The sequence below is a fragment of the Syngnathoides biaculeatus genome, chromosome 17 (assembly GCF_019802595.1).
Source record: "Syngnathoides biaculeatus isolate LvHL_M chromosome 17, ASM1980259v1, whole genome shotgun sequence".
In the NCBI taxonomy this organism is placed as follows: domain Eukaryota; kingdom Metazoa; phylum Chordata; class Actinopteri; order Syngnathiformes; family Syngnathidae; genus Syngnathoides; species Syngnathoides biaculeatus.
In genome coordinates, this window is record NC_084656.1 from 22,368,319 (window position 1) to 22,395,472 (window position 27,154).

The 27,154-nt window shown below is 44.0% G+C and overlaps 1 protein-coding gene across 1 annotated transcript in view; it reads left to right on the forward strand.

Annotated features, from left to right (window-relative positions):
- The window catches only part of LOC133515293 (collagen alpha-1(XXVII) chain B-like), a 68,504-nt gene extending 41,575 nt beyond the window's left edge, over nt 1–26,929 (forward strand). Inside the window, exons 14-61 of the mRNA XM_061847704.1 lie at nt 426–470; nt 1,621–1,674; nt 1,786–1,830; nt 2,674–2,727; nt 2,872–2,925; nt 3,646–3,699; nt 3,777–3,830; nt 3,952–4,005; nt 4,088–4,132; nt 6,825–6,878; nt 6,987–7,031; nt 7,837–7,890; nt 7,980–8,033; nt 8,632–8,685; nt 9,253–9,306; nt 13,304–13,357; nt 13,463–13,507; nt 14,040–14,084; nt 14,175–14,228; nt 15,180–15,233; nt 15,463–15,516; nt 15,591–15,644; nt 15,898–15,951; nt 16,029–16,136; nt 16,483–16,536; nt 17,602–17,709; nt 17,845–17,898; nt 18,054–18,107; nt 18,208–18,264; nt 18,361–18,414; nt 18,519–18,572; nt 18,648–18,701; nt 19,318–19,371; nt 19,448–19,555; nt 20,112–20,219; nt 20,847–20,954; nt 21,044–21,097; nt 21,186–21,248; nt 21,329–21,382; nt 22,078–22,113; nt 22,218–22,235; nt 22,337–22,372; nt 22,446–22,472; nt 22,563–22,613; nt 22,728–22,896; nt 23,903–24,012; nt 24,100–24,321; nt 25,095–26,929. Of these exons, the coding sequence (XP_061703688.1) occupies nt 426–470; nt 1,621–1,674; nt 1,786–1,830; nt 2,674–2,727; nt 2,872–2,925; nt 3,646–3,699; nt 3,777–3,830; nt 3,952–4,005; nt 4,088–4,132; nt 6,825–6,878; nt 6,987–7,031; nt 7,837–7,890; nt 7,980–8,033; nt 8,632–8,685; nt 9,253–9,306; nt 13,304–13,357; nt 13,463–13,507; nt 14,040–14,084; nt 14,175–14,228; nt 15,180–15,233; nt 15,463–15,516; nt 15,591–15,644; nt 15,898–15,951; nt 16,029–16,136; nt 16,483–16,536; nt 17,602–17,709; nt 17,845–17,898; nt 18,054–18,107; nt 18,208–18,264; nt 18,361–18,414; nt 18,519–18,572; nt 18,648–18,701; nt 19,318–19,371; nt 19,448–19,555; nt 20,112–20,219; nt 20,847–20,954; nt 21,044–21,097; nt 21,186–21,248; nt 21,329–21,382; nt 22,078–22,113; nt 22,218–22,235; nt 22,337–22,372; nt 22,446–22,472; nt 22,563–22,613; nt 22,728–22,896; nt 23,903–24,012; nt 24,100–24,321; nt 25,095–25,241 (3,150 nt within the window). The 3' untranslated portion in view covers nt 25,242–26,929. The remainder of the gene's footprint in view (nt 1–425; nt 471–1,620; nt 1,675–1,785; nt 1,831–2,673; nt 2,728–2,871; nt 2,926–3,645; nt 3,700–3,776; nt 3,831–3,951; nt 4,006–4,087; nt 4,133–6,824; nt 6,879–6,986; nt 7,032–7,836; nt 7,891–7,979; nt 8,034–8,631; nt 8,686–9,252; nt 9,307–13,303; nt 13,358–13,462; nt 13,508–14,039; nt 14,085–14,174; nt 14,229–15,179; nt 15,234–15,462; nt 15,517–15,590; nt 15,645–15,897; nt 15,952–16,028; nt 16,137–16,482; nt 16,537–17,601; nt 17,710–17,844; nt 17,899–18,053; nt 18,108–18,207; nt 18,265–18,360; nt 18,415–18,518; nt 18,573–18,647; nt 18,702–19,317; nt 19,372–19,447; nt 19,556–20,111; nt 20,220–20,846; nt 20,955–21,043; nt 21,098–21,185; nt 21,249–21,328; nt 21,383–22,077; nt 22,114–22,217; nt 22,236–22,336; nt 22,373–22,445; nt 22,473–22,562; nt 22,614–22,727; nt 22,897–23,902; nt 24,013–24,099; nt 24,322–25,094) is intronic.
- The last annotated feature ends 225 nt before the right edge of the window (nt 26,930–27,154 follow it).

The window sequence follows — 27,154 nt, forward strand, 5'->3', positions numbered from 1 at the left end:
GGTGACAATATGGATTTGATTTGATTTTTTTGAAAAAGGGGAGTGACTTTTCAATCACCCTGCAGTCATTGAAAACTCAACAAAAAGTGACAACTGTGCCAAAAAAAAAAAAAAAAAAAAAACGTGCCCTGCCAGTATTAATGCATTTTATTTGTCAAATATCAAGTATCATGGGACAGAAATGACAAAAGCTACCTGCAGAGTTTAGAGGAAGCGCATTTTCCGGAGCTCGCCTCTGCGGCTCGGCTCAACAAGCGCACACAGCCGCCTCTCATCGGCCTCCCTGAACACTGAGCCACTATTCTGGGCATGTTTGTTTAAAAAAAAAAAAAAAACACACATACGAGAGGCAATAGCACCCCCCCCCCCCCCCCCCAAAAGTACTCCTTCGCTCTTCACCTCACTTGCTCCTTGTGTGTGTCCAGGGCCAGATGGGAGCCCCCGGTCCAAATGGAGTTGTCGGACTAATTGTGAGTACTGCACTCCTTTCTGAAACGCTCGATTCAAACGAAACGTGCACATGGAATTTTCCCTTTTGCTGGGTTTTGCTGATAGGTCGGGGCGCGGGCGGGCTTCAACTTTGGATTGAGGAGCAATCGAGCACATTTTAGCAGGTTGCAAACGCCGTTTTGAAGCCGGCCCGACGGCCACGTAATAGTGTGTGACCATCTCTCGTCGCGTCCCGTCTTTACCCGCCGCCGGTCGCTCCTCCCCGGTTTATTCTGGTCCCCCGGCGGTGGCGGCAGGCCTGTAATTGGAGGAGATGATTATAGCTCTGTTCCCAGCACTTTTTTGTCCACTGCGGCATCCGTGCCTGCGCATTTAAATGTATGCAAAACAAACGCCGCCATTGCCATCAATTTCATTTAATCAATTGTCTGACCTCTCATTTTGAAGCAATTTCCAGCTTTTGAATAAAGGTGTACATTTTTTTTAATTTTTTTTTTTTTAAATTTGATTCATTGAACGGTCCCAAAAATATATAGACTGTTTTATTCATAGCTGAGGCACTTTCCTGTTTTTTTTTTTTTTTTTTTTTTTTTTTGCCTTCGATAGCAGTCTTCAAGGTTGCCTGGAAGAACTGAATCAAATATGGATTAAAAAAAAAAAAGGTTTATTGCAATAGTGGTCCAAAAACCCATCAAATCTATAAATATTTCATGGCTGATGAAGGGTAACATTCACTTTCTGAGATGTTTTTGCCTTCTCGGAATTGGGACTTGCCCCATTGTTGCACGGACAAATCAGGAAGGCTGCTGAGCGCGACGCTCGATTGCGCCCCCGCCATGTCACATGTGGAACTATAAACCTTCATTTCTTCATTATGAACATATGAAAGATGTGTTTTGACCAAAATGGAGTTAGCCCATTCTCGTTCTCGGTTGCTCAATTATACATGTTGACACAACTGCTACCGTAACATACACGACGCAACGGCAGACACGCACAATACCAGTCGAATCTTTTTTATCTATTATCTATGTAGCCATCCATTGACACGTTGATCCGTCCCTCTCAATCACTCCATCTCTCTCGGCATCCGTCGATTACGCCGCGTCGATGTCGTTCCCTTCAACTACGTTGCCCTGAATTGTATTTCGTTCCGTCTGTCGGTGGCAGGGTGACATGGGACCCGTTGGCGAGATGGGCCTTCCTGGACCTACCGGACTGAAGGTAATCTTCGCTGCTCTCTCTCCGTCTACCTTTTGGGGTTCTGCCTGCCGTAAAATTAAAAAAAAAAGGATAAAAACAGATTGTCAAGCACTGGCCTGGTGTTTCTTCCAGGGGGTTCCCGGAAATCCAGGAGAACCAGGACTGAAAGGTGATAAGGTGATCTGAATATTCCTGTTATCGCATGTGATGGATGTGTACTCCTTTGCATCCCTGCCCGAAGACCTTTAGAGCATGCTTTCACTTGGTCCCGCCCCAACCCCATCAAATCCTAAATACGATCCAAATGCTTTCAAGTCCCTACCCGGCGTTGCATGAAATTCTGCATTTATATCGTCAACCCTTTGCCTGTTGGTCCATCAGAATTTGCAGTCGCTTATCTTCCGGTAGAGCTCAGTGCTGCCCGGCATTTTGTGGTACAAGGTGGTACTGCACTGAAGTATGCCGTGAAAACCTTTGAAAATCAAAATCAAGACTTGAAAATGTTCAATGCGGCGCAAAAGTGTTTGGATGGACGGCCCGTGGCCCGAACCAGACGTATCAATCCCTCCACTGGTGACTATTTTCCATGACTTCTGATTCCCAATTCTAATTGGCTCTTGGACATACACAAAAGTGTGTCATGATTAAATGCGGAGGCAATTGCGCATTTGTAATAATACGATTATGCGATTATGTGGTTTTCAGTCGTAACGGACCTCGGCGGGAAACCATAACGAGCGGGTGGCCCGCGACCAAAATGACTTTTTACACCGCCGCCTGAACAAACAGCAAGGGAAAACATCCTCGGCGGACGTTGCCAGGAGCGTGTAATTCCGTTAAATCCGTGTCGTGGTACAAGACTGAAGTAACCAGTATATTTTGGTGTCATTGATGACACAGAAAGACCGTACACACTGTCTGACTGTTTACTGCGAAACCGGCCAATCGTACTCCAAATGTTCTTCCCGTCACTTTGGCTCGGAACCTCATCCGTCATCCTGTTTCTCTTGATCTCATCAGGGTGACATCGGGCTTCCCGGCGAGCAAGGCGAGATCGGGTTCAAAGGAGACAAGGCAAGTCCTTTTTGGCTGACTTCTTTGTGGCTTCTTGTCTACTGCACGTCCTCAGAATCGTTTAGTCGCAGTTCGTGGTGTCCGAACGACGAAAACTCACACTTGTCCCTCTTTGTCTTGACGTTTCCTTTTATTTTCCTAAAGGGCATCCAGGGCGCTTCAGGACCGCCTGGCCTCCGTGGGAAACCAGGACCGCAGGTTAGCTTTGGAGGATTACGACGACTGTGTATTCATTATGAGTAAATTTAATTGAGACCTGCGGGTCATCTGTGATTTCTAGTTTTTTTTTTTTGTTTTTCTTTCATTACATCAAACTGGCAGCACAATAGCGCAACTGATTAGATCGTTGGCCTCGCAGTTCTGAGGACCAGGGTACAAATCCCGGCCCCGCCTGTGTGGGGTTTGCATGTTCTCCCCCGTCCGTGCCTGCGTGGGTTTTCTCCAGATTTAAATCAAACTTGAGTTTCGTTAGGTCGAGTGTGAACACCATCATGTAACTTGGACTAAAATCAGCGGGTTCAAGACCGTCGTAGAGTTCCAAACGGACTGTGGCACAGTTCGACTGTGGAAGCGATCTGACCACTAGGACTCTCCAGTTTAAACCCAACTGTAGCTTGTTTTGCCCAATGGTCCGATTTGTTAGGTCTGTCAAATCAGCCAGTCCAACCAAGACCTTAGTTTGTGGAAGTCCAAACAAACGTTTACCTGATCCAGTTGCAGAACGTGATCCCATCCATTGATGGATGAAATCCGGTTTGTCCGGAAACAACATTCGGCGTATTTTGGATTTCGCCTTGTGAAAGCAAACCAGACCGAAATGAATCCGACCACCATCAGAGAACGCAAATTTTATGCCAAATGTGAAAGCCTGATGTTGGATCCGGTCACTAACTCTTGAACGCTTTGCCCGTTTTCCAGGGTAGTCCGGGGGACAAAGGCCCCGACGGCGCACCGGGACCGTTAGGCCCCGAGGTGGGTGTTTCCCCACACTGCATTGCAGAGTTGTGACTGTTAGCAGAATTCTGACTCATCTGAATTGACTACGACAGGGTTTCCCCGGCGACATGGGACCACCGGGAGAAAATGGCCTCGAAGGACCAAAGGTGTGTACAAATCCTGACTCGGGAAACGCACTTGCAAAGCTCATCGTAGATTTTCGGAGAGCCAAAATCTTTTTTTTTTTTTTTTTTTTTTTTGTAAACATGCTTGTTTTTCCACACCAAGGGAAAGCTGGGCACGAGAGGTTTACCGGGGCCGCAGGGTTTACCTGGCTTGGAAGTACGCCTCGCAAACAAGACAACAAGTTTCCAAAAAAGGATTGGCGGCCAATGACAAATATGTTTTTTTGGGGGGATTTTAGGGAGACGAAGGACCCGTCGGACCGTCCGGACCAACAGGATTTGAGGTGCGTTCTCGACTCACGCGTCTCTACCTCTGGACAACATTAGCATTTGTAGCATTTGTCCGTAACGATCTGGCATGTGTCAGCACTCGTCTGTACCCCGAATGATCGTCTTGGACCGTTCATTAGAAAAAGAGCAAGTACATCAAATTCTGTTTGCGTTTGTTCACTTTAGTTTAGTTTTGTTTTTAATAATCACTGGGCACACGTTCCAGACTGACTGGCTGTAGATCCAAATCTGTGATGTAGTTGAAGTTGAATGCAAAACTGACACATAAGACAAACGAGAATTACGCGTTGGATGTTTAGAACATCCACGCGTTCGACCAAACTGTGCAATTTCATCTGATAAAAGTCTGCTAGCGTTGTGGCAACACCACGTGAAAAACCGCACGGCAGGGACTCGTGGAAATTTGCACACAGCAGGGTTTTTTCTCTTTGTCCAATATTGGTAGCCCTGCTCTTTGATTTTTTTTTTTTTGGTCATCCATTCTCCTGTAATGCGCCGTCCATTTTAATTTCAAGCGCTTACTATCCCCCCCCGTTTCGGGCGCACGGGAGTAATAACTTTCACTACGTGGTTGACTGTGGTTGAGATTTATGGCGAGCGTAAAAATGAGGCCCGAGGACCTTAATGGACGCGAGAGAGGGAAGACGATCGAGTGCCAGAGCGCACTCGAATGTTGGAAAAATGCCGTTTCTTGGATTTTCCCTGAGTCAGGCCGCTTTTTCTTTGATGATCCCAGATGTGCTTGTATTTTGTTTTTTTATCCTTTTTTTTTTCTTTTTACATCCTGCCTTTGTCACTCAAGCTAGCAACAACCCCGCCGATTCATCCGGTTGGGACCCCAAACCCCCCCCGTATCTTCTTGGGGGGGATGACTCGAGTGATCTCTGTCCAGGTGGAAGGAATCCCGCTTCTCCACCTCGGAGAAAAGCCGTTTGAGCGTCTATTCGATAGCCTTGACGTGCGGCTTGCGGTCCGAGGACCCCGCCGGGTCCTTTGTCCTCGCTTGGAACACAATTCGAGAGCGCGCTCGTGCGGACACTGATCGTGCGAAACTAATAGTGCACCTTTTGCTCTACTGCTTGTAGTTAAACTTTACTTGTAAACTGCTGTGCTTCACTAGTATCAAGGATATCAAATAAATACTCCTAAATCTTTCATACCCGCTTTTAGATACAAGTACTGAAGAGTCTATGCCCTCAAGACTAGGCCAAGTCGGACAGATTAGTAGGACGACTCCGTTACTAGTGAGGCAAAACCCTGCACTAGTTGACATGTTTGTGCTACTAGTACTATTAGTGACGTAAATTTCTTCCAATTAACGTCTCGCAGTGCACTAGTACCGTCATTTCCAACCTACAAGCCGCGACTTTTTTCACATGCTTTCAACCCTGCAGTTTATGCGGTAATTTGTGCATTTTTTCTCATGGCCGCTAGGGGGAACTTGAGCAGAAAAGGTAAGAGTGAGACTGGTGGAATATATGTGCCGAGGAAGTGACTTTTACCAGTATGTTTGTTTTTGTTTTTTTTACTCGGCCTGTTAGTGCCACGCCAGCGTTAGCGCCACGCTAGCGTGTTGCTGCTGTGTAGTTGTAGTTTTTTTTTTTTTTTTACCAGTGTTGTTATTGCTACCTTGTTGTTGCTATGTTAAGCTAAGCTAAGGTATTGAAACTTTGAAAACTATTTTTCTGTGTCTTTCTTTGTAAATATCTATAATATATTATATAAATGTGGGTCTCAATGTGGGAACTTGCGGCTTTTGCGCAGCTGCGGCGTATGTCTGTACCAAATGGTATTTCCTTTGCAAATGTGCTGGGTGAGGCTTATAATCACGTGCGCTCTGTCGGCCGGAAATTACAGTAGTACAAGTATAGTGAATACGGTAACTAGCATGCAGTATTGCTTCACTGATAACATGTAGTTGTTCTTCTGGTATGTCAAAGATGTTCTATTAGTGTGCAGAAATGTCATACAGTAGTGGAAAAAACGTTGTTAAGACATAGTGCGCTGAATTGTCTTATTTGAGCGCAAAGGGCGAACTAGTGAGCAGGATAGTACAGATATCAAATAAATACTGAAAGGGTTTTGATATCCATCTTAAGGTCTCACAAGTCGATGAAAATGGCACTAGTTGCTGAAAATTCTAATAAGACTGTCGATCTAGTGCACTGAATCATCTTACAATTGAGAACAAAGAGCGTGTTGGTGTTTATTTCAAGGTGTTGATCAAGGATATCAAATAAATGCTCAAATGACGTCCCATGCAACTCCCGATCACAAAGCCGGTTTTGTTGTTTTTTTTTTTTTGTTGTTTTTGTTTTGTTTTTTTAATTGATGGCATACTCCGGTGAGGTTGGTTTACTGTAAACGTGTCACGATATGAGAGCCGTCGACTCACCGGTCTGGAGTCCGACCCTGGAATCTGTGAGTCATTTAATTCGGAGGAATTACGGCTGGTAAAAAAGCACTCAGCCTCCCCGCTTAACCTCAGGAATGATTGTCAAGCGCAGGAGGGAACATTAAAAAAAAAAAAAAAAAAAAAAACACCTTGAGGTTGCGCCAAGGCGCATCCCTGCTTTTACCTGCACGGACGGCAACATCTGCCGTCAACGCCGGTGATTCACCACCTTTTGGAATTTTATTTCCATCCGAAATGTGCCGAGACGCTTAACCTTGTGTCCCGTTTAGGGTCGACTGGGCAGAAAAGGTTTTCCCGGGAAGGTCGGGCCTGAAGGAGTGAAGGTGGGATCAATTTTTTTTTTCCCCATGTATTTGTCCTTTTTAAGCAAAGATTTTTTTAACGCATCTTTGCCCGTGTTGAATGGAGATTGTCTTTCTTGCTTTGTGCAGGGAGAAACTGGCATCACGGGAAAAGTTGGCGTCATGGGAGAAAGAGTAAGAATGACCACGTTTGATTGATTTTATTTAATTTTTTTTCCCAACATCAGCAAATGACACACTGGTGCTTTTCATTTATCGCAATACTCACAGGCATATATTCTTTATCCTCTGTGAAGAACGGCTCATATTACTGGAGCTTGTAGAGGAGCTGAGTCCATTGTGTCTGTATTATACTGCCCCCAAGTGGTCAAGGCGCACATGCCGGAAGGAGAGCCGCACGATGCCCACTGAATTGGGGGAAAAACTAGTTTTCATTTACTTACATTGTTATTAATGATGTCATTATCTTTTTGTCACCAAACTCATCAAATTGTATCAATGGAAAGTACATAACTACGTTACTACTTAATACATTCTTCATTATCAGTTATTGGATGAACTACAATTTGGGTTCATTTTTAATACTTACTCAAGACTCAATTTTTTTTTCTACTTTGTTTAAAACACATTATATCATTAATAGGTTTTGGGGCAAGGAATGTGTACATGCAGTATTCTTTTTCATGTTTTCTTGGCCATGAACAAACAGAAATGGTCTGTGATTGCAAGAGAACGTATTATGGAAAATTGATCTTTTAAATTGCTTCGACACAAATAGATGAGTCTCTGAAGGGTCCGCCTGTCAGTGTAAAATTACACGACCAAGTAGTTTTTTTGTCATTTTTACGTGCCTCTCAAAATGGCAAGGCTGAAAATTGTCCTGTAATTTTTCCTCCCCGGGCAATTGTGACCAAAACAAAGCCTCACACATTCCATTCCGATGACTTTTTTTTTTTCACGTTTAATCCATTTGTTTCAGGGCTTAGTGGGTTTCATCGGACCTGTGGGCGAGGTGGGAATGGCGGGAGAGAAGGTAACGTCTTTCTTCAAAACAAACGACACCGCTCTTCACGAAGGCGGCCCCCCCAGCCCCAGAAACGAAAGCTGTGTTTTCGTTTTTAGGGGGACCGAGGGACGATGGGTCTTCCCGGACCGCCTGGAGAGAAAGGCTCGGATGTAAGTCACAAAGCTCGGGAGACGCCATTTGGGTGAAATTTGTAGGGGGTGCTTATTCCTTCAAGGGAATCTTCAATTAAAATGTGTGGGCTATTCCCATGGGAATACTACATGTACCTTGACTGGAAATTTGGACTGGCCCGTATGCGGCTGGAAAAAAAAAAAATGTCAGGTGAAAGAAAGATGTTGTTACGGATGCGCAACGATGTCCACGGGCTCCCCACGGCTTCTTTTAACTTCAAAGCGCATCCCCGTTTCCGTTTCAATTTTCCACTTGAGAGCTCGACATGTGCCAAAAATGGAATCGCTTCCTTCGTTCTTGACAAAGTTCCGTTTGGGGGGGGCTCCATCGAACCTCTTTGCCCCTTTCACGAGGAATTTTTCCGGGTCGCTGTTCTGTATTGAATGCCACTGACACGGAATTCGGGGGGGGGGTTGTTGCGCCAATATTGCGGCCGAGGGAAAGCGTGACAAAAGCGGGACGGCGGCTGCGTCGAAAGGAAATCCGCAGGACAAGGGTGTGAAGTTGAACCCTCAACCTCTGCCGTCTTGCTGTCGCGGGGGTGTGACCGCAAATAAATTTGCCGTTTGTGCTCAGGGTCACCCGGGGACACCAGGGGAGACCGGGCCTTCGGGACCGCCAGGAAGACCAGTAAGTCGCCGCCCGTTTGCTCATCGCGTCGCTGCGGAACGCCGCTTGAGCATTTCTTCCAGATTCTTGACGCCAGAATCCGAGACGTGCTCCATTTGCTCCCCAAAAGTGTCCGCGGCGATCGTCGAGGGCACTTCTCGATCGAGCGCCCCCCTCCCCCCGCTGAGCTTGCGTTCCGCTGCTGTCACTCCAAATCCCGACAGTTCCAAGCAATTACAATCTCCCCCCCCCCCCAAAAAAAAAAAAAAAACCCCTCCGCCGTGGCCTGGGCTTTAGCGGGAGGTCACCGATCCACCAAAGCAAATATAAACACAGAACCGGGGCAGGGGGGGGGCGCAGCAGGGTGGGATTCCGCCCTCTTGGCTGTTTAATTGGTGTGACTGACACATCTCACAACAAACCCCCAGGTCACGCCACTGCCCCCCCCCCCCCAACCCCTTCGTCCCTCTGATTTTGACATATGGTGGGAGGGGGGCGTTTTCTCTGCTGTTTCAATGTAAACTTTTCTTTTGTCTTTCTTCCCTTATTCTCTCCCCCCCCCCTTTTTTTTTGTCTTTTGTTCCTCAGGGACCGCCTGGAGCGACGGGGCCAGCAGGTACCAGAGGACCCAAAGGCTTGCGGGTACGTTCCTTGTTCCCGCTTAGCTTGGATCTCCCCAACTCAGATTTGTCTCATATTCATCATTCCCTATCAAAATGTTTGCTCACATCAAAACATTTTATGACACTCGATGTTCACTTCTCGAGATCATCATAAAAGTTTTACAGTGGTTGAATTCTGGTTTATCAGCGGGGATACGGTCCAGACCCGCCTGATAGTTAAAAAGCCGCCGTATAGGAAAAGAAACAACGTTTAACTGTTTTACCCCTGCCAGAGGCTTTGAAAACATTTCAACTTTTTTTTTTTACTACTTAAACACAATAACATCCAATCACTTAAACGCAATAAAGAACACTTTTTAATGTATTCCATCTTTTGGTGTTAAAAAAAAAAAAAATGACTATGATATAACATCATTTTGAGGAAATGAAAAGAAGACTTGTCTTGCTTGCACACTCATAAATTAGAGGTAAGTTGTGCTTGCTTCAAGCTGTTTGTCGCTGTCACTCGACGTTGACTATAAAACAAACTATTTTAATAAAGAACGTTTTCAATCATCTCATCTAGAAAAATTCCACTATCTTATGGCGAGTGGAATTCATGTGCAAAATGCCTTAGATTGGCTAATGTAAACTAGCAGCGGTGTGAACGTTATAAAGCTTCAAAGCGGTACTCTTTTAACGTAAACACGTTGCAGTAATACATTGAACCAGAGCACGCAGCAGTACTTTCAGGCAAATGTTCTCTCTGCTCTTTGGGAGCAACGACTATTTACACCCAATTAATCGTCACCAAAAGATTACTAGCTTAAGCGTGCGCGTAGTACCTGGACCGAAAATATTCCACTGTGATACAAGATGTTCAGTACTGCAGACCCAACCCCAAAAGTTCCCAGAGCTCTGAAAAGTACTTAACGCATGATTAATCATCCACTTGAAGTCAATGTGGACAATCACAGCAGATTCCTCCAAAAAGTTCCTGCGCCAAAGCTAAAATGTTATCAGATATATTCATATTTCGCATGACTTCACACACAACTGCTATTTTAACACAAGTAGACCAGTGACAACATATCAACAACATGCAACAATATTCACAAGTACTGTCTATGCGTGTATACTGTGTAAAAACCCATAAATGTAAAAGTTAAAATCCGCAATATTGTGCGGGTGGGAATTATGAATCACGATGCAGCGCGAATTCACCGTAAAGCACCTGACCATCTCGTCTCGTTCTGGTGCCGTGAGGCCATAAAAAAAATGAATTTCATGGGACCTACCTGCAGTGAAGTTGTCATGTGATGCATTTAATGACCATTGGCAAAGACGAAAAAAAAAAAAAGACATCTTTTTTCACGTATAGATGTTACGGCGATTTCAATTTTTGTTGCGTTCGGGGAAAGTCGCGCCATCCATCAAAATGTTTGACATTTGAAAGGGGAAAATGTAGCCTCGTCTTTCTGGATAAGATTTAAGATTAATGGAAAAGAGCTGCGTCAGCTTTTTTTTCCCCCCCGCCGCGTGCACGATTGGCGAGCTGTTAAAAAAATGTATAATACTTTTTCCTTTGCGCAGATATGCAAATGGCGTACTTAGTGCGGCGAATGTCTCCAGACAGGCTCCAGATGATATTAATTCCGACGTGCGCTTCGTACGCCAAAACGCCCCCCCCCCCCCCCCCCACACACGGCGCGGCGTGTAAATCAGCGACGCGTGATGGATTCCCCCGTGCGGCGTCGGCCACGCGAGGAGCCGCCGTACCGAGCTTGCGCTTTCGCAGTCATGTGGGAAAACTTTGACCGCGGAGCGTTTACAACCCGGACGAGACCTCAACATTTGTCATCTGCGGAATGGCTTCGAACATTTTGCCATCCGACGATTGATATCGTCTGATTTATTTATTTTTTTTTTTCAAAGCCCGTCCGAGCGTGTTCAATTCAGCCGATTCAATTAGGTTTGACGTTCGTCTCCGGCGTTGCGCTCGCACAGCGAACCTCATTCAAACCAGATTTGTCTGTTTTGAATTTGCGTTGTTTGTAGATGTACATCTCCTGAAATGTCAGTCGGATCTGGATTCAAACCTCATTCAAACCAGATTTGTCTGTTTTGAATTTGCGTTGTTTGTAGATGTACATCTCCTCAAATGTCACTCGGATCTGGATTCAAACCTCATTCAAACCAGATTTGTCTGTTTTGAATTTGCGTTGTTTGTAGATGTACATCTCCTCAAATGTCACTCGGATCTGGATTCAAACCTCATTCAAACCAGATTTGTCTGTTTTGAATTTGCGTTGTTTGTAGATGTACATCTCCTCAAATGTCACTCGGATCTGGATTCAAACCTCATTCAAACCAGATTTGATTTGACGCTAACGTGTTAAATGGGATGTTCCTTGTTTAAATTTGCAGCACTGAACTGGATGCGATCCAGATTGAATTTGATTTGACACAATTAGCGCTGTAGCCAGATAGTAAACCTCGTCGGAACCAGAACAGATTTGACCCGAAACGAAGGCAATCTGCTACGGCATTTACACTCGTTCACATCTCAAACCTGATCCAAACCGGATTAAGTTTCGCCGAGTTGTGGAAGTGCCCCCCCGCATGCTAATTGTTGAATTCATATCGCCGCTTCGTGTGTTTATCTGAAGCAAGGAGCTGCATGGCGAAATTCATAACAGGTGTTTGGATCAATTAGAATCGGCGTGTAAAAACACTTCTCGTCATCGTGCCGCTCACATTTCGACATCCTGAAACCGACAAACTGTCAAAGTCGGAATTGCTTTTAGCTTCCCAAAGCCGGATATGTTTGTACCTCCCGTTTGTACGAGTACAATATTTCAATATCTCCCCCCGGCCCCCGTGGCACGGGCTAATCGGGCTCCGGAAAACGCAAGCGGCGTGCGGCAGGTTCCCCCAGACGGGAATGTTCACGAAGCGGCTTTCTCCCTGTAATATAATAATCGGCTTGTGGGCGCTCGGGGCCTTACGGGGTCGATCTCCCGATGACCGCCCCACCCCCACCCCCACCCGGGGATAATATAACAATACTCGCAAGCATATGTATAATCTTCATCCCATGCGAAAACAGGCAAATTTGACTGCAGTTTATTGATTTACTTGCGTGTGAAATCTCTTCTTTCTGTATTGTATTGCCCCCTGGTGGCCAGAAAGCACACAACAAAGGACAATATCACCAGTACGGGATCATAATGCACACATTTTTTTAAAATTACTAACAATATATTTCATTATTACTGTATGTTTCAATCAGGAATGATACTGTAAAGTGCTATTATTCCATTTTTTTTTTTTCAAATATAGCAGGTGCCTGGAACAAATGTATGGAATTTCCATTCGTTTCAGTGGGGAAATATGATTTGAGATGCGAGTGTTCCGAGTTACACGCACACTCACGGAACAAATGAAACTCTTAAGTCGAGGCTCCTCTGCGTTGGCAGCCAATCAGATTTCAAATATGTCCTCCCATCAGCATTTTTCTGTCTTCTGATTGGTTGAACTGAGCAAAACTCGAATAAGTCGTTATGGTATTTTTGTGCAGTATTGCTGTTTTTCGTAATTGGGAGGATATGAAGGAGTGTGGCGGCCCGGTGGATACGTCGGTAAAGCGTTGGCCTCACAGTTCTGAGGTCCCGGGTTCAAGCCCGGCCCCTCCTCCCCCATGCCTGCGTGGGTTTCCTCCGGGCACTCCGATTTACTCCCACATTCCAAAAAACATGCAACATTAATTGGATGCTCTAAATTGTCCCTAGGTGAGCATGTAAGTCTGTCTGTTTGTCTCCATGTGCCCTGCGATTGGCTGGCGACCAGTTGAGGGTGCATGTACCCCGCCTCCTGCCTATTAACAGCTGGGATAGGCTCCAGCACTCCCTACAACTCTTGTGAGGATAAGCGGCAAAGGAAATGGATGGACGGATGGATGAAGGATCGCGTCCTTCAAGTCGCCAAACGGCCTCCGTTTGCATTCCAAGTGACCCGGGTCTCTCCTGTGTTTTCAGGGCGCGACGGGGCCCGACGGTCCGACGGGAGAGTTGGGGTCAGAGGGCAAGAAGGTAAAAGGGGGGGCCGAGTTATGCGTCACGCTGTCCTCATTTTAGGAAATGCACATTTAAAGACGGGACTGGGCTGTGAGTCACGCTCCCTTTTCCTCGCCGCAGGGTCCAGACGGTCCTCCGGGGAAAATCGGCTTCCCCGGACCTCAGGTGAGAAGGCGGACGGCCGCCTTTCATGTTCGTCCGTCCGTCGACCTTTTAATGTCAACGTTTCAGTGGGGAAAATCCATTTTATCAAAAGTCCGACGGAACTTGATAAAACAAAAGTCAAAGTTTTCAGACAGAAACGAGTGGATGTCGTGACGTCGGGTGCAATTTAGTTGGCCTCATTGTTGATAAAAATCCTCAATTGTGAGGTTTCGATGCAGAAGTCAGCATCAGCCACTAAAATACATAAATTTGCTTGCAGATTAATTTCTGCCGATGACGTAAAAACTGCGACATTAGTGGCGGCGCAAGATTGCAATAAAGCCTTAACAATCTTTTATTTGGAGTCTGACATGCATTAAAAAATACATTTATTTATTTTTTGGGATCAAATAAATGTCAATTTCAATTCATGTTGATGAAAAAAGAAAGACTGACGTGTTTGCATTTTATCCTTTAATATGTTCGTTACTTGTCATTTCTCAAATTCTAGCTGACTTTATTTTTTTTTTTTTTTTGCCTCGTCATCCTGCAGGGTACAATCGGGGAGTCGGGGGAACCCGGGCCCAAAGGTTTTCCCGTGAGTTTCGACGACGCCGCAGAACCGGCATTTGTCAGCCTTTTGATTGCGTCGAAAACGTGAAAATATGTTTGGCTTTTCCCTCTCAAGGGCGTGCAAGGGCCGTCGGGGTCTCCGGGGGACAAGGGAATCGCAGGCGAGCAGGTACCGGCGTCTACGTCTTCTAACATCTGCACTTTTTTTTTTTATTTTGCAGGGCTTAATATGTTAAATTATAGCCACTCTAAAACGGTGCATTTGCACCCCTTTTTAGGACCCGATTGACTCACTTTATTGGATTTTCCTTGGCAGCCAACTTCTCCTTTCATTTTACGCTTTTGCTATGAAACTTACTTTACAACCGGGAAGGATTTTAGTACTAGTATTTAAAAACAAATTAAAAAAAAAAAAACATTTATGGCTTCATTCAAGGCTTCCTGCACATTAGAGGGGGGGAAAAAAAGGGAAATTACAAGTTACACTTGTTTTTTTTTTTTTTTTTTTCGTGCCAAAATTAAATGAATGAAATTTAAGTCATAATTTTCCAAAATTGGGAAATTTTAGCTTACAGGCTCATTTAATATTTGTATTACCGGATTAATTTAAATGAATTTCATTATTTTCAAATAATTTTGATTCACGTTTGTGTTTTAATGTGGTCTGTTTATTTTCTTTTTATTTAATACAAGATTTAAGAAAGAAAAATTAAATGAATGAAGCTGATTAATTTTTATTGAATTGGAAATTCAAGTCGTAATTTTCCAAAATTGGGAAAATTTTAGATTACAGGCTCATTTAATAATTGTATGACCCCATTCATTTAAATGAATTTTATTATTTTCAAACAATTTTGATTGACATTTGTGTTCAATGGGGTCAGTTTTTTTTCCTATTTATTTTATAAAAAATTTAAGAAAGTGTCTTTTTAGACATTAAAATGAAATAATACATTTTGGATGAAGATACTGTTGTGATAATTGGCCACAATCTTTTTCAAAGATTTGGGTTTTTTAAGATGCTCAATAGAAATCTTCCATTTTGCTTGAGTATGAATTTGGATTTTGAAAAAAAAAAAATGTTTGGTTGGTAAAGCGCATTGCCTGCCCCCCCTTACAGGGGGCGTCCGGACCACCCGGAACTCTTGGACTGTTGGGAGAAATTGGTCAGAAGGTGAGAGCTAGTCGGAGCGTTTCGCTGTGAAGTGTAACCCGAGGTTGCAAAAGTACTCACACCCCGTCACGGTTTGTTTCAAAGCTCACAAAAGATGCACAGACAATATTAAGAAAGTCAGGACTTTAAATACTCAAGTAAAGTACAAATACCTGACAAATCTACTCATGGAAAGCAAGTATTTGTACCACCACTGTGTGCAACAGTCCTCATCGCGTGTGTTCTTCAGGGTCCTCCGGGTAGCCTGGGAGAACCAGGACCGCCAGGCGAGCCGGGGAGCAAGGTGACACTTTTGATTTCTTCAATATTCACAGTTTTATGAGGGGGGGGAATAAAAAGTATTCCCGTGTGTGACAGGGAGCCATCGGCGCAGACGGGAACATCGGAGAGCAGGGACTCATCGGCCCTCGGGTGCGTTTGCCAGCATCATACGAAAAGATCGCCAATAATGAGTGATATCAATATCAACTTTAAAACAACATTGTTATTTTTTTTACTTTTTGGCTTCAGTGTTTATTTTTCCTCAAAGATCTCCTTCAAATTCCAAACACAATTGCGTGTACTGCTAAATTTCCTGGGAACCATTTACATTTGCAACAGTTTAACTGAAGTACTCGAGTACCTTGAATTGCGACCAATCAATCATGCCCGCCTTTGTGAACAGGGCGAGTCAGGTCTGGAGGGAGAGGCTGGTCCCGCTGGTCCTGATGGAACTAAGGTGACTGCAATTGAACACGCAGCACCGAACAATTTACAGGGTGCGGGCTACTAATGGGCGTCCCGTGCTCGTGCCAGGGTGAAAAGGGCGACGTGGGCCAGGAGGGCGACAACGGCGAAAAGGGCGAAACTGGTCTGAAGGGAAAGGAGGGCCCACCCGGAAGTCCCGGAATCCCCGGAGTCAGAGTGAGAGACTTTCTCGGTTGTTTGGATGTCAGGAATATTCTTGAAATGCTCATCACGGAAAACACTGAAAAAAACAAATGGGAATAAGTAAAATGAACATATGTGCTGAGAGGTATATATATATATATATATAATTGTTTGTTGGCTCATCTTGATAATTTGAGGTGAAAATTGAATTTTACTGGAGCAATATAAGATTGTCTTTGAGAAGAAAGATGTAATTTAAGTCAGACTAACAAATACTGAATCTGATGTTCTTTGTGTTGTTTCCAAAGAAAACTAATGGCAAGTTAACTACAAAAAAAAAAAAAACTCCTCATGTCTGATTTTTGTTTTTGATTCTCAGGGCCAAGAAGGGAAATCTGGTAAAATTGGAGAAAGAGGCAAACTAGGACCAAAGGTTTGTTCTCAAATTGTTTCCTGTAAAAAGCAAAGCATAGCATAAAGTTTCCCCGTCAGGATACTTTTTTCTTTTTTTTTTTTTTTTCTTTTTTAATTATTTTTTTTAACTCATGATTACCTCACAACACGAGTTTTTTTTTTTTTTTTTTAATTGCAGGTCCATGTGGCCAATTCGAATGAAATGTCCATTATGCCCGATTTTTTTATTCTATTCAATTTCCAGATTATAATCAATTCTATTTCCTTACGGAACGACCCCGTTTTTTTCGAGGCATCCCTTCCAAACCCACCTGTGAAAATCCACAATATACTCGGAGGATAATATCGACATCATTCTCCCGCACACCTTAAAAACATTTAAATTAAACACACAAAGTCATTAACAAACGCTTTTTAAAGTATTTCTGTGCGCCTTTTCTCACTCACTTGCCGTCCCCCCCAAAAAAGTGAGACTATCCGTATAACATTGAGAATGAATGGGTGGATGTTTATTAGTCATTAAAACGACACATTAAATACCAAATGTTTCAGCAAAGCACATCGTTTCACCTTCCATAGTCTGCTAGCTTTATGCTAGCATATAGTGTCAAACGCCATAGACAGGCTAACAGCAATTAGCATATATTTTATACAGTAAACCTTCCAGCAACTCCTACTTCAACACACACAGATATACTGTAGGTAGCGGCGATTCCCTGTATTGTATGCAGTTATGCTCATAAGTTTCACAATTTGCGAAATTTGGGGAGAAAAAATGACCAATGACTCATTTTCTTTATCAGTGTTTTTTTTTTTTTTTTTTTTTAATAATTCTGTTCTTATGGAATGGCTTATAGTTACTGTAAATTCGAATACTGTACCATAAAATGTAAAATGAGTGTTTTGGCTGTTTACTGCTGCTTTATTTGGGGAGTCTTGCAAGTTCTCCCAGGATATGTCATTTTTTTTTTTTTAAACAGAACCGTCTATGCTTGTTAATGTTTTTTTTTTTCCCCCCCATTTACTTCAAATTTGGGCTCCGAAACAGACGTAGTATGTAACCTGTTCGTGGGGTCTACTTTAGGGCGCCAAAGGCCACCAAGGTCACCTCGGGGAGACCGGGACAGTGGGCAAGACCGGACCGCAGGGCAGCGTCGGGCCCAAGGGCTCCAGAGGGACCATCGGACACGTGGTAACGTACATCCGTTGTCCAACGGCGTCATTGCGACATTTCTACCCGTACGAAAAAGCAAAAGATCATCTTTGAATGCGGCTGCGGCTCGTTGTGTGTCTTTTCTTCTTTTTCTTCTCTTTTTTTTTTTTTTAGGGCGCTCCAGGCCGAATGGGTCCACAAGGGGAAACGGGCATTTCGGGTTATGAGGTACACTTGCCCTACAATACGATTTTCCATCAAGATACACCGTGCTTAACGATAAAAGGCGCGAGATTGATAGCAGATAATAATAATCCATTTGTCAACGCGATCCCTTTTAGCGAGTCTTTGTTTTTTCTGTTCTTGTCCCCGCGATTTTGCAGGGCCACCAGGGACCGTCTGGCCCAATGGGACGTGCGGGACCCAAAGGTGAAAAGGTACGCCCGGACTCGACTCCGTGTGGTCCACTTGATGTTCATCTTCCTTACGCGGCGTCATGTAGCTTAGTTACCGTTTGTCGATTTTGTGCACACCCAGGGCGAGCAGGGGGACGACGGCAAGACCGAGGGTCCTCCCGGTCCCGCAGGTGACATAGTAAGTCGCGTCCAGACTTACTTACTACATTTGACGTTTACGCCGGCTGCAAATGGCCACCATTTTTTTACTCACGACCGTACGTGGTCATCGCAGGGTCCACCGGGCGACAGGGGAGAAAGGGGGGAACCGGGTGACCCGGGCTACAAAGTAAGAACCCTCCTTCCAGGGGGGTGGCAAATGTCTACACATCCTATAAATGCCTTTTTGGGGCCACAAAATGTGAATGCGGTCCACGTGTGACTCCCAACCAGGGCCAAGTCGGCGTGGATGGCGAACGAGGCCGAGCCGGCGCTCTTGGACTTCCTGTGAGTACGCGACGCCACGCGTTCGACTGGTGAAAGAAAATCTTTAGTCTTTAACGAGCCCGACGTTACTTGCAGGGTCATCCTGGACCGCGAGGCGTTCAAGGAGCCAAAGGGGCTAAAGGAGCTCAAGTTAGACCAGATTCATAATTCTCGTTACTGTTACAGTGGTACCTTGATTTTGGCGGCAGTTGCACTACTTTTCCATAAAGCTTTGGCCGCATCCGGTGGAACCTCGGTTTTCATATGTCTGAGTTTTTTCATATGATTCAGTTTTTTATCTTGTTGCGGACTAGATTGCTTATTGAACAGTCCCACTCAATAAGCAAGCAAAAAAAACTGTTTAAATGTGTCAAATAAAGATGATCAATTAAGACGATTTACTTCCACGTGAGCGTCTGGGCGTGAGGTGTGGCCTACAGCAGCTCCTCGCGAGTGTTATCATTTTGAATTTGTCCGCCTTGCTTCTTCTTCTGTCCAAGAAACTTGAGACTGTGGCTCTCGTTGCCGACATGTCAACGGCATCACAATATTTTTATTTTGCTCAAAATGTAAGAAACGAATCCACGCCAAGCAGCATATTTGAAGCTCGCTAGCTAAAATTTGCAAAGCAAAACCAAATAAATCAACCACGCAACATCTCGTATTTCCCAAATTTCATAACCAAGTAGAGGCAATCTGAAGTCAAGGTACTTCTGTGTTCTTTTTTTAGCCTCGCGTTCATTAAGCTAACGTTTCTTCCGTCAAGGGTCAAAAGGGCAAAAGAGGTCAGGCGGGGGCAAAAGGCGCCCGAGGAACCGAGGTGAGTCGCGTTGGCGTGTTTGCATTTCGAAGTGTCGGAGCCGCGAAAGCAACGCCCGAGCTGTTGTCACCCGCAGGGCGCGGGCGGCCCGATCGGGCCCAGAGGCGTGGTGGGCAGAGAGGGGCAGGAGGGCGCCCCCGGGATGGACGGGACGCCCGGAAAGGACGGCGGCAAAGGCGTGCCGGTAAGATCTGAGTGCTTATAAAAAGAAGACCGTGTACAGTCTTAAACTGTAAGTACGGTTTTTTGTTTTTGTTTGTTTTTTTTTTTTTTTTTAAAGGAATATCAGGGACAATTTTTTTTGTCTTCAGATAAGCTGGCAGATGTTTAAGTCAACGTCAAAGACAATTTTGGCCTTCGGCTAAATGTACTTTGCGCGTTTTCGTACACGTCAAACACAATGCACAACAGCACTTTGTTGTACTTATTTATTTTTGAAAGTGTTTTATGAATAAATTGATTTGTTCGGAGGCACAATTTAAAGCGCTAGCTGATGCTGTTCTGTTAACAGAATTTTTTTTTGATTTAATCCTATGACATTTAATTTGTATTGACTATAAATGACAACAAAACATCGTTATTTTGGGGTTTTTTTTTTTTTTAACCAAAGATCCATCTGTGGAATATGATGGCGCACGACCTCGTTTGCCTCTAATGGAAAATTACCACCGGTCTTTGTTTATTGATGTATTTTTTTTATTAATCGTCACAGCGTGTTTACTATTTGGAATTGTGTTCAGGGAGAGCACGGAAATGATGGCGAGATCGGCCTGCCGGGCAAAGCCGGCCCTCGCGGCAAGACCGGCGTTACGGGACTCCCTGGAGATCAGGGGGCCTTTGGACCAAAGGTAAGGCGGGTGGGGGTCCACGAACAGGTTTGCACTCAAATTACACGTACAGCGATATCTTGAGCCCCAACTTGTGAATTTTCTTTAGTTATGAGCTTCGATTTATCAAATTGTAGCCTTTTTTTGGCTTTGTTTCTATAAATACGGACTAGAGGGTGAGCTTCAGGCAGTCTACCACGAGATGGCAGCAGCAAACCTCACAACATAACGGCTCCCTTCAATTTGCATGGTATAAAATTGCTGTATGTTTTTAAAATTGGCTTGCAAGGTCAACACTATGGATTATGCACCAATTATGAACCCGCGTTACATAATCCACCGTATTCAGTAGTTAAATTATTCAACACTTTCAGGACATGTCAAATGCAGATTAAAAAAAAAAAATGTACAAACATAAAAATAACAACACAAAGATGTCATTTGATAGGTCCAATGGAGATCATTATTTTTCTTTGGCCTTAGCGCCAAAACGGAAGCGACAGGAACTTTTCAGGATTTAAAAGAAGATACGCCACCCACCCCCCACCCCCCCCCAAAAAAAAAAAAAAAACCCTGCCGCTATTACCCAGGCGTTAACTTTAGATATATCATCATAATTAATCACTGACGGGTTGTTCAACTTCGAAGGGGGAGCGAGGTCTCCGCGGGCAGAGCGGACCCCCGGGCAAACGAGGCTTCCGAGGAGGGATGGGACTTCCCGGGACGCGAGGACAAGCGGGACCCAAGGGACAACCTGTGAGGATCATTCAAAACCCCTGACAAGCGGCGTAGATAATCTTTTAGGCACCGCCTCCAGCTCATAATAATGCTGAAATGTCACCCAGGGCGACGTCGGCGAATCCGGTTTTCCAGGAATCCTTGGAGTTTTTGGTCCAAAAGTACGTTGGGGGAAAAAAAAAAATGACTGTACTTGTTTTGAGATATGGAGAAATGGTATTTCCCAGCGTGTCTCTTTGTTGTTTTCAGGGGCCTTCAGGAGACGCCGGTCCCAAAGGCGTTCGAGGGCCGAAGGGGCCGCAAGGCGTCATGGTGGGAACACGAGAGAGAGAAAGAGATGAAATTCAAATCTCGTGCCGTCGTCATCTAACTCCTCCTTTCCGTTCATTCAGGGCAGAAGCGGCATCGTGGGCCCTGCGGGAACGATTGGCCCCAGTGGAAGCGCAGTACGTACGACGTTTTACCCACTGACACAAGCCTCACGTTAGAGTTTTTCACGAACATCGGCGGCTACAAAAAAAAAGCCGTTTTCATGCAAATTAAATGCAGTTCACTCTTAGAACTTGTCCATGTTTTTGTAAATATTAAAGGCGACCTTTGAGTCTTCAAAGGCATTTTCATAAATGGAAAAGATCATTTATAGCCGTCCGAGCGCATTTGGTGTTTTCGTAACCATCAAAGGCAATTTTGAGGCTTTGATGTATTTAGCGGGTGCAATTCCCGAAAAGTCGGACAGGTTTGTCTTCAACCAATGTAAAAGGCTGAATTGCCCAAATATTAAAGACAACCAAGTAGAAATTTGAATCTTGAACCAACTTTATATTGGTACATATATATTGAGGCATTCCAAAGTACCTAAAATCAAAATTTTGAAGTCATCAACGAATCTAATATGTTCTTATGTGAATATTAAACTATTTAGTCTTCACCCAACCTCATTTTTTTTTTTTTTAATCTTCTGTAAGAATGAAAACTCTCCGCCATACCTTTCATGCTGCCGACCATTTGTAACATTCTGTGACACCCCCCCCCCCCCGCGCCCCCCAACGTCTTTTCCCAAACACCAAAAGACTTTATTCGTGCACAAATTGATTTTTGAGAACATACTGAATATGGATGGCTCGTTCGCGTTTGCTTGCAGGGACCCAGAGGAGAGAAAGGCAGCCGTGGAGCCATGGTAAGAATCAACCTCGTGAAACCGTCGCGTTGACGCGTTGAGACGGAAAACATCAATATTCAACTTTTTGTTTTGTTTTGTTTTGTTTTGTTTTTTCCTATCAGGGAGTCCAAGGACCGAGGGTACATTTTCCATCCTTTTTTATCTTGTATTAATTATTTTTTTGTTTGCTCTACTTTGAACATAAAGGCTCACTCAACATGTGCGTTTTTGTTTTGGTTAGGGAGCTCCTGGACCTCGTGGACGCCGCGGACCACCAGTAAGATTGAATTCAAATTAATTGTGAGCTTTTCGATTTCATTCTTTTATCGTTTTTGTTTGCTTCCTCGTAGGGTCCAATTCGTGTCCCCCCATCATTTGTAAGATCGTTTGGCTTGATAGTAACAATATTATATGTCCGTCCACAGATAAGAAAGCATAACCCTGTTTTGTCCCCCCCCCCCTTTCAGAAAGAGGATGGTCTTTTGTACATGGATTCACACAGCCAGCTCAGGAATGAGGTGAGTCTGGAATGAACCCGAAACGCACCCCAAAGCCCAACACCCCAAACGTTTTCTACGAGTTGGTCCTCTAATCGGTAGCAGGTTGACCCACTGAGTGTATTTTGCTGACAGAATAAGCTAGTGATGGACCTGCCCATGCTGGACCAGGGTGCAGAGATCTTCAAGACCCTCCACTACCTCACTAACCTGATCCAGAGCCTCAAGAACCCACTGGGCACCAGGGACAATCCTGCCCGCATCTGCAGGGACCTGGACAGCTGTGAACACAGGTTCAATGATGGTAAGCGATGTTGCCATTGATTACCGTCATTCGCGGCCGACAGAGCGCACCTTTTTACAAGCCTCACCGAGTACATTCGTAAAGGAAATACCATTTGGTGTATACACACGCCGCAGCTGTGTAAAAGTCGCAAGTGGCCGCATTGAAACCCACGTTCAAACACGAGATATTTACAAAGAAAGACAGTACACAGAAAGAGTTTAATGCTAGCGCTAACACCAGCGCTGCACTAATGGGAGCGCTAACGCTAACAGAGCCAGTTAAAATGAAACATACCAGTGAATATTACTGAGACACGCCAGTAACACAGCAGGAACACGCTAGCACAGCGCTAACAGGGCCGATAAAAGTCACTTCCTCAGCACATATATTCCACCGGTCTCATTTTTACCTTTTGTGCTCGAGTGCCCCTTGCGTCCATTCGAAAAAAAATGCACAAATTCGCCACATCGCCACATAAACCTCAGGGTTGAAAGCATGTGAAAAAAGTCGCGGCTTGTAGGCAGGAAATTGCGGTATATCGTTTTAGCCCTCCAACATGAGCCAAATAGTTTGAGACCTGTTAAAATATAATTATCAAAATGCACTTTGTAAATGGATCTCTAGTACCCTGTTCCCTCGATTTGCCTGTCAAGAAGTCAAAAATAAGTTTTTGTATGTTCATTATTGTACGTTTCTCTTAAAATGGACGGCTGTCAGTTGGTTAGTTGCTAGTTAGCAACAGAAAGCTAGCAAATAACTCGTACTATTTTCTAAAAAAGAGGCCACGCACGTTTCTTTTGTCACTCCAATCTGTAAAACTGATGCATGACCAAAGAGAATTGTTCATTTTAAAAAAACAAACTGTTCAATCAAACCGTATGCATCCATCTAACAAAAGTCCGCTAGCTTAATGCTATCATAGTAATTTTACACCTTAAAAGCAAAGATCCAAACCCGGAAACTATTTGTTACGAGGCACCCTTGCTGTTCTGTGGACACTGCCCCAACCGTGTCACGATTTCAGGCCCTTACTGGATCGATCCGAACCTCGGCTGCACGTCCGACACCATCGAAGTCACCTGCAACTTTACAGCCGGCGGACAGACTTGCCTGAAACCAGTAACTGTATCCAAGGTATTCAAAGACATACGGACACCGACAGCGTACAGTAACAAGTATCAAGCGGAAGCGTTTGCACTCACGTCGCCTCTCGCTTCGCAGACAGCGTTCAGCGTAGGCCGCGTCCAGATGAACTTCCTCCACCTGTTGAGCGCCGAGGCGGTCCAGCACGTCACCGTCCACTGCCTGAACATCTCCGTCTGGGGCTCCGGCCAGCATTCGCCGGCTTCCCGCGGATCCTCCGTGTCCTTCAGAGCGTGGACCGGCGAGGTTTTCGAGGCCGGAGGGGAGCTGGAGCCCGACGTGGTGGAGGATTCCTGCTGGGTACGTTCAGCACATCTTCGGGGCGTGTGCTCCAAAAAGACACGCCAACGTCTTCGGAGATGATTCCTGAACATAAAATACAATTGAACCTTACTTGGGTTATTTCCTAAATCTCCAAAACAATTTCGTCTTCACCCAACACAACATTTTCACGCTGTAGACAATTTACTCTCAGAAAGAGAACATTAACGGCCTTTGCGGCCTTGAAAGAACATAATAGTGGAGACAATTTAGTATTGGAAAAAAAATTTAAACGTATGCAATATGCAAGCAATTTCTACATGTTTTTGTTCAATTCAAAAGCAATTTGGAGCAGCGATTATTAATCACCGGTGCCTTTGAAGTGAGAGGTCATCAGGTGCGTGACGGGAAATTCCATCCAATCCCATTTCATGGAAAGACTCGATCATTACTCTTCATATTTGCTATATTGTTAAATTCTCTCTTTGTGTGTCTTTCGTCGAATATCCGTTGCTTGACCCGTTACAACACCGCAAAATGAATGCTAGTCTTGTTAGCCTCTCTTACGCCATTTTGCATTGTGTTAGCATTTAGCTAGCAGACTTTTGTAGGTCGATGGGTTTGGTTGAATACACAACGATTAGTTCTCGTTGTTTGACGAAATCTCAACCGGGAACACAAAATACCGTGAATGTGGATTTGTGAATTTCGCTGGCGCTTTTTAGCATCTAGCACGCAACCGAAATCCGGGAAACGCCGGAAGTAACCAATCAAGTGAAGGATGAATGTCGAGCCAGCGAATGTGTTTCCAGATGCGAGACGGCCGCTGGCACCAGGCCCGATTCGTGTTCCGTTCCCCGGACCCGTCCCTGCTGCCCGTGACCGACGTGCTCCGTCTGCCCGAGCCCGGCGCCGGGTCCCACTACCACCTGGAGGTCGGTCCCGTCTGCTTCGCGTGAGGCGGGAAACGTCATCTCGGCGGAATTCGGCTCGATACTTCCCCTCGCCGACCAGCCTGTGCCAACCTCTCATAGAGGGGAGCTGATGAGGATGAGCAGGGGTTGGGGGGGGGGTTCTTGCACTAATGTCCTCTCAATAGCTTCTTGCAGCTCCTCCGTGAAATGAACCAAAGCATAAAAAAAAATATTGGCCTGCACCGTCTCTCTGGAACATTTCCAAGTGAAGGGACGCCTGCTGGCCCAATCAATCAGATTCCAATTATATATATATATATATATGAAAAAAAAACTTATTTTTGTATACATTCCGTATACCACCTGATTTTATTTTTTGCGTAACAACAACAAGAAGAAACAAAATCCTTTCTGAAATCCTACGAGAGAAAAATATCATTAAGCAATGTACATATATGTTTTCTTATTCTTATGATTATCTTTGTTTTGGTTTTTTTTTAATCTTATTTTCAAGTGCAATAGAAGAGAAGATAATATTCCAGGTTCAACTGAAATGAGAGGAGGCCAGTGAGTTTTTATTTGATTTCATTTCGGTGCTCATCTCCTTCCGATATTACTCATGTAGTTTATTTTTATTATTATTATTATTATTATTTGTTTTGTTATATTGTTCAGGCAGAAATCACGTGTGTATTTATTAGTGTGCACTCCAAAAGGGAGAAAAAAAAGACTTATTATAGATGCCACTGATGTGAATATCTGCATCTTTTGCAAAGATAATATCCATAGGGAAAAAAATACATATGGCGCTTTTGTTCTCTTGATTTATTTTTATTTTGGGGGGAGTCAAATTGGGATCTTTCATCCACGCAAATTCTTTAATAATCGATGAACGAAAGGTGCTAATCATAATGCTGTAATTACACCACTCTGCTGTCATATTCTGTTGCTCATAGTGCAGGCTCGCTTGCAGTAAAAAAAAAAAAAAAGATATATAAATAGGTATTATTGTTTGAGATTATGTAATTGTAGTTTGCAGACAGTCGTCCTGTTGGTTATGAAAAACATCTTACGTTGTTAGTAGCAACCACAGTGTTTTTTTTAATATATTTGATTTTTTGTTTTTTTTTGTACAAAGCGCCCCATGCAGCAGCTGTGTATGTAATAGTCATGAAGAAAAACATTTTTGTATACCGTGGAGCCCCCTCTTTACTAATTTAATTTTATTTAATTTCTTGAGCGGCAAATATCTTTTTACTCTCCTTGCAGAATACCTTTCTATAAATATATATAAATAGCAGTTGGCCCAACTGGTCTTGGAGTTTATATATAATTTTTTTTTTTCCCATACGTGTACATTTTGGGGCTCCAGAGAACAAATTGATCGCAATATAAATGTCTTTGTTTGTTTCTCTATGATAATCCAACATGTACTGTATCAGGTGCTATTCTATTCTGTTAAGAAAAAATAATGCAAATATGTGAAGTGTTTTTTTTTCCTTGTTTTGTAAAATTTTTTTGTGGCCATGGAAGCAAGCTGAGAGAACCTGACATTTTGCGCAATAACCGTGCAAAAGGTGAATAATAAGGTTTCCATTTGTCTTTGTGAATACAGCCAGCATTTTTGGGGAATATAATAATTTGAATCATGAAGTGAAACTATCTCACGCTGCAAACGTTATCGGTCTCTGTTCGGCGTTCCATTTGTTCAATAAAAAAAACTTTTCAATTTGTGCGTGGTTGTTTTAATATTTGGGGCGACGTTAGAGAAAGCGCCTTGTCCAGTTATGCTGTACGACAATGCATTTAAAAGGCTACACACCCTTGTTCAAATGCCAGGTAAATCCATATAATAAATGAGAACAAGAGAAATCATTTCCAAAAATATGAATGTGACCATTAACCGCAACACCTCAAATGAGGGAAAAAAAAATAATTTAAGAATAAATTTAAAATGT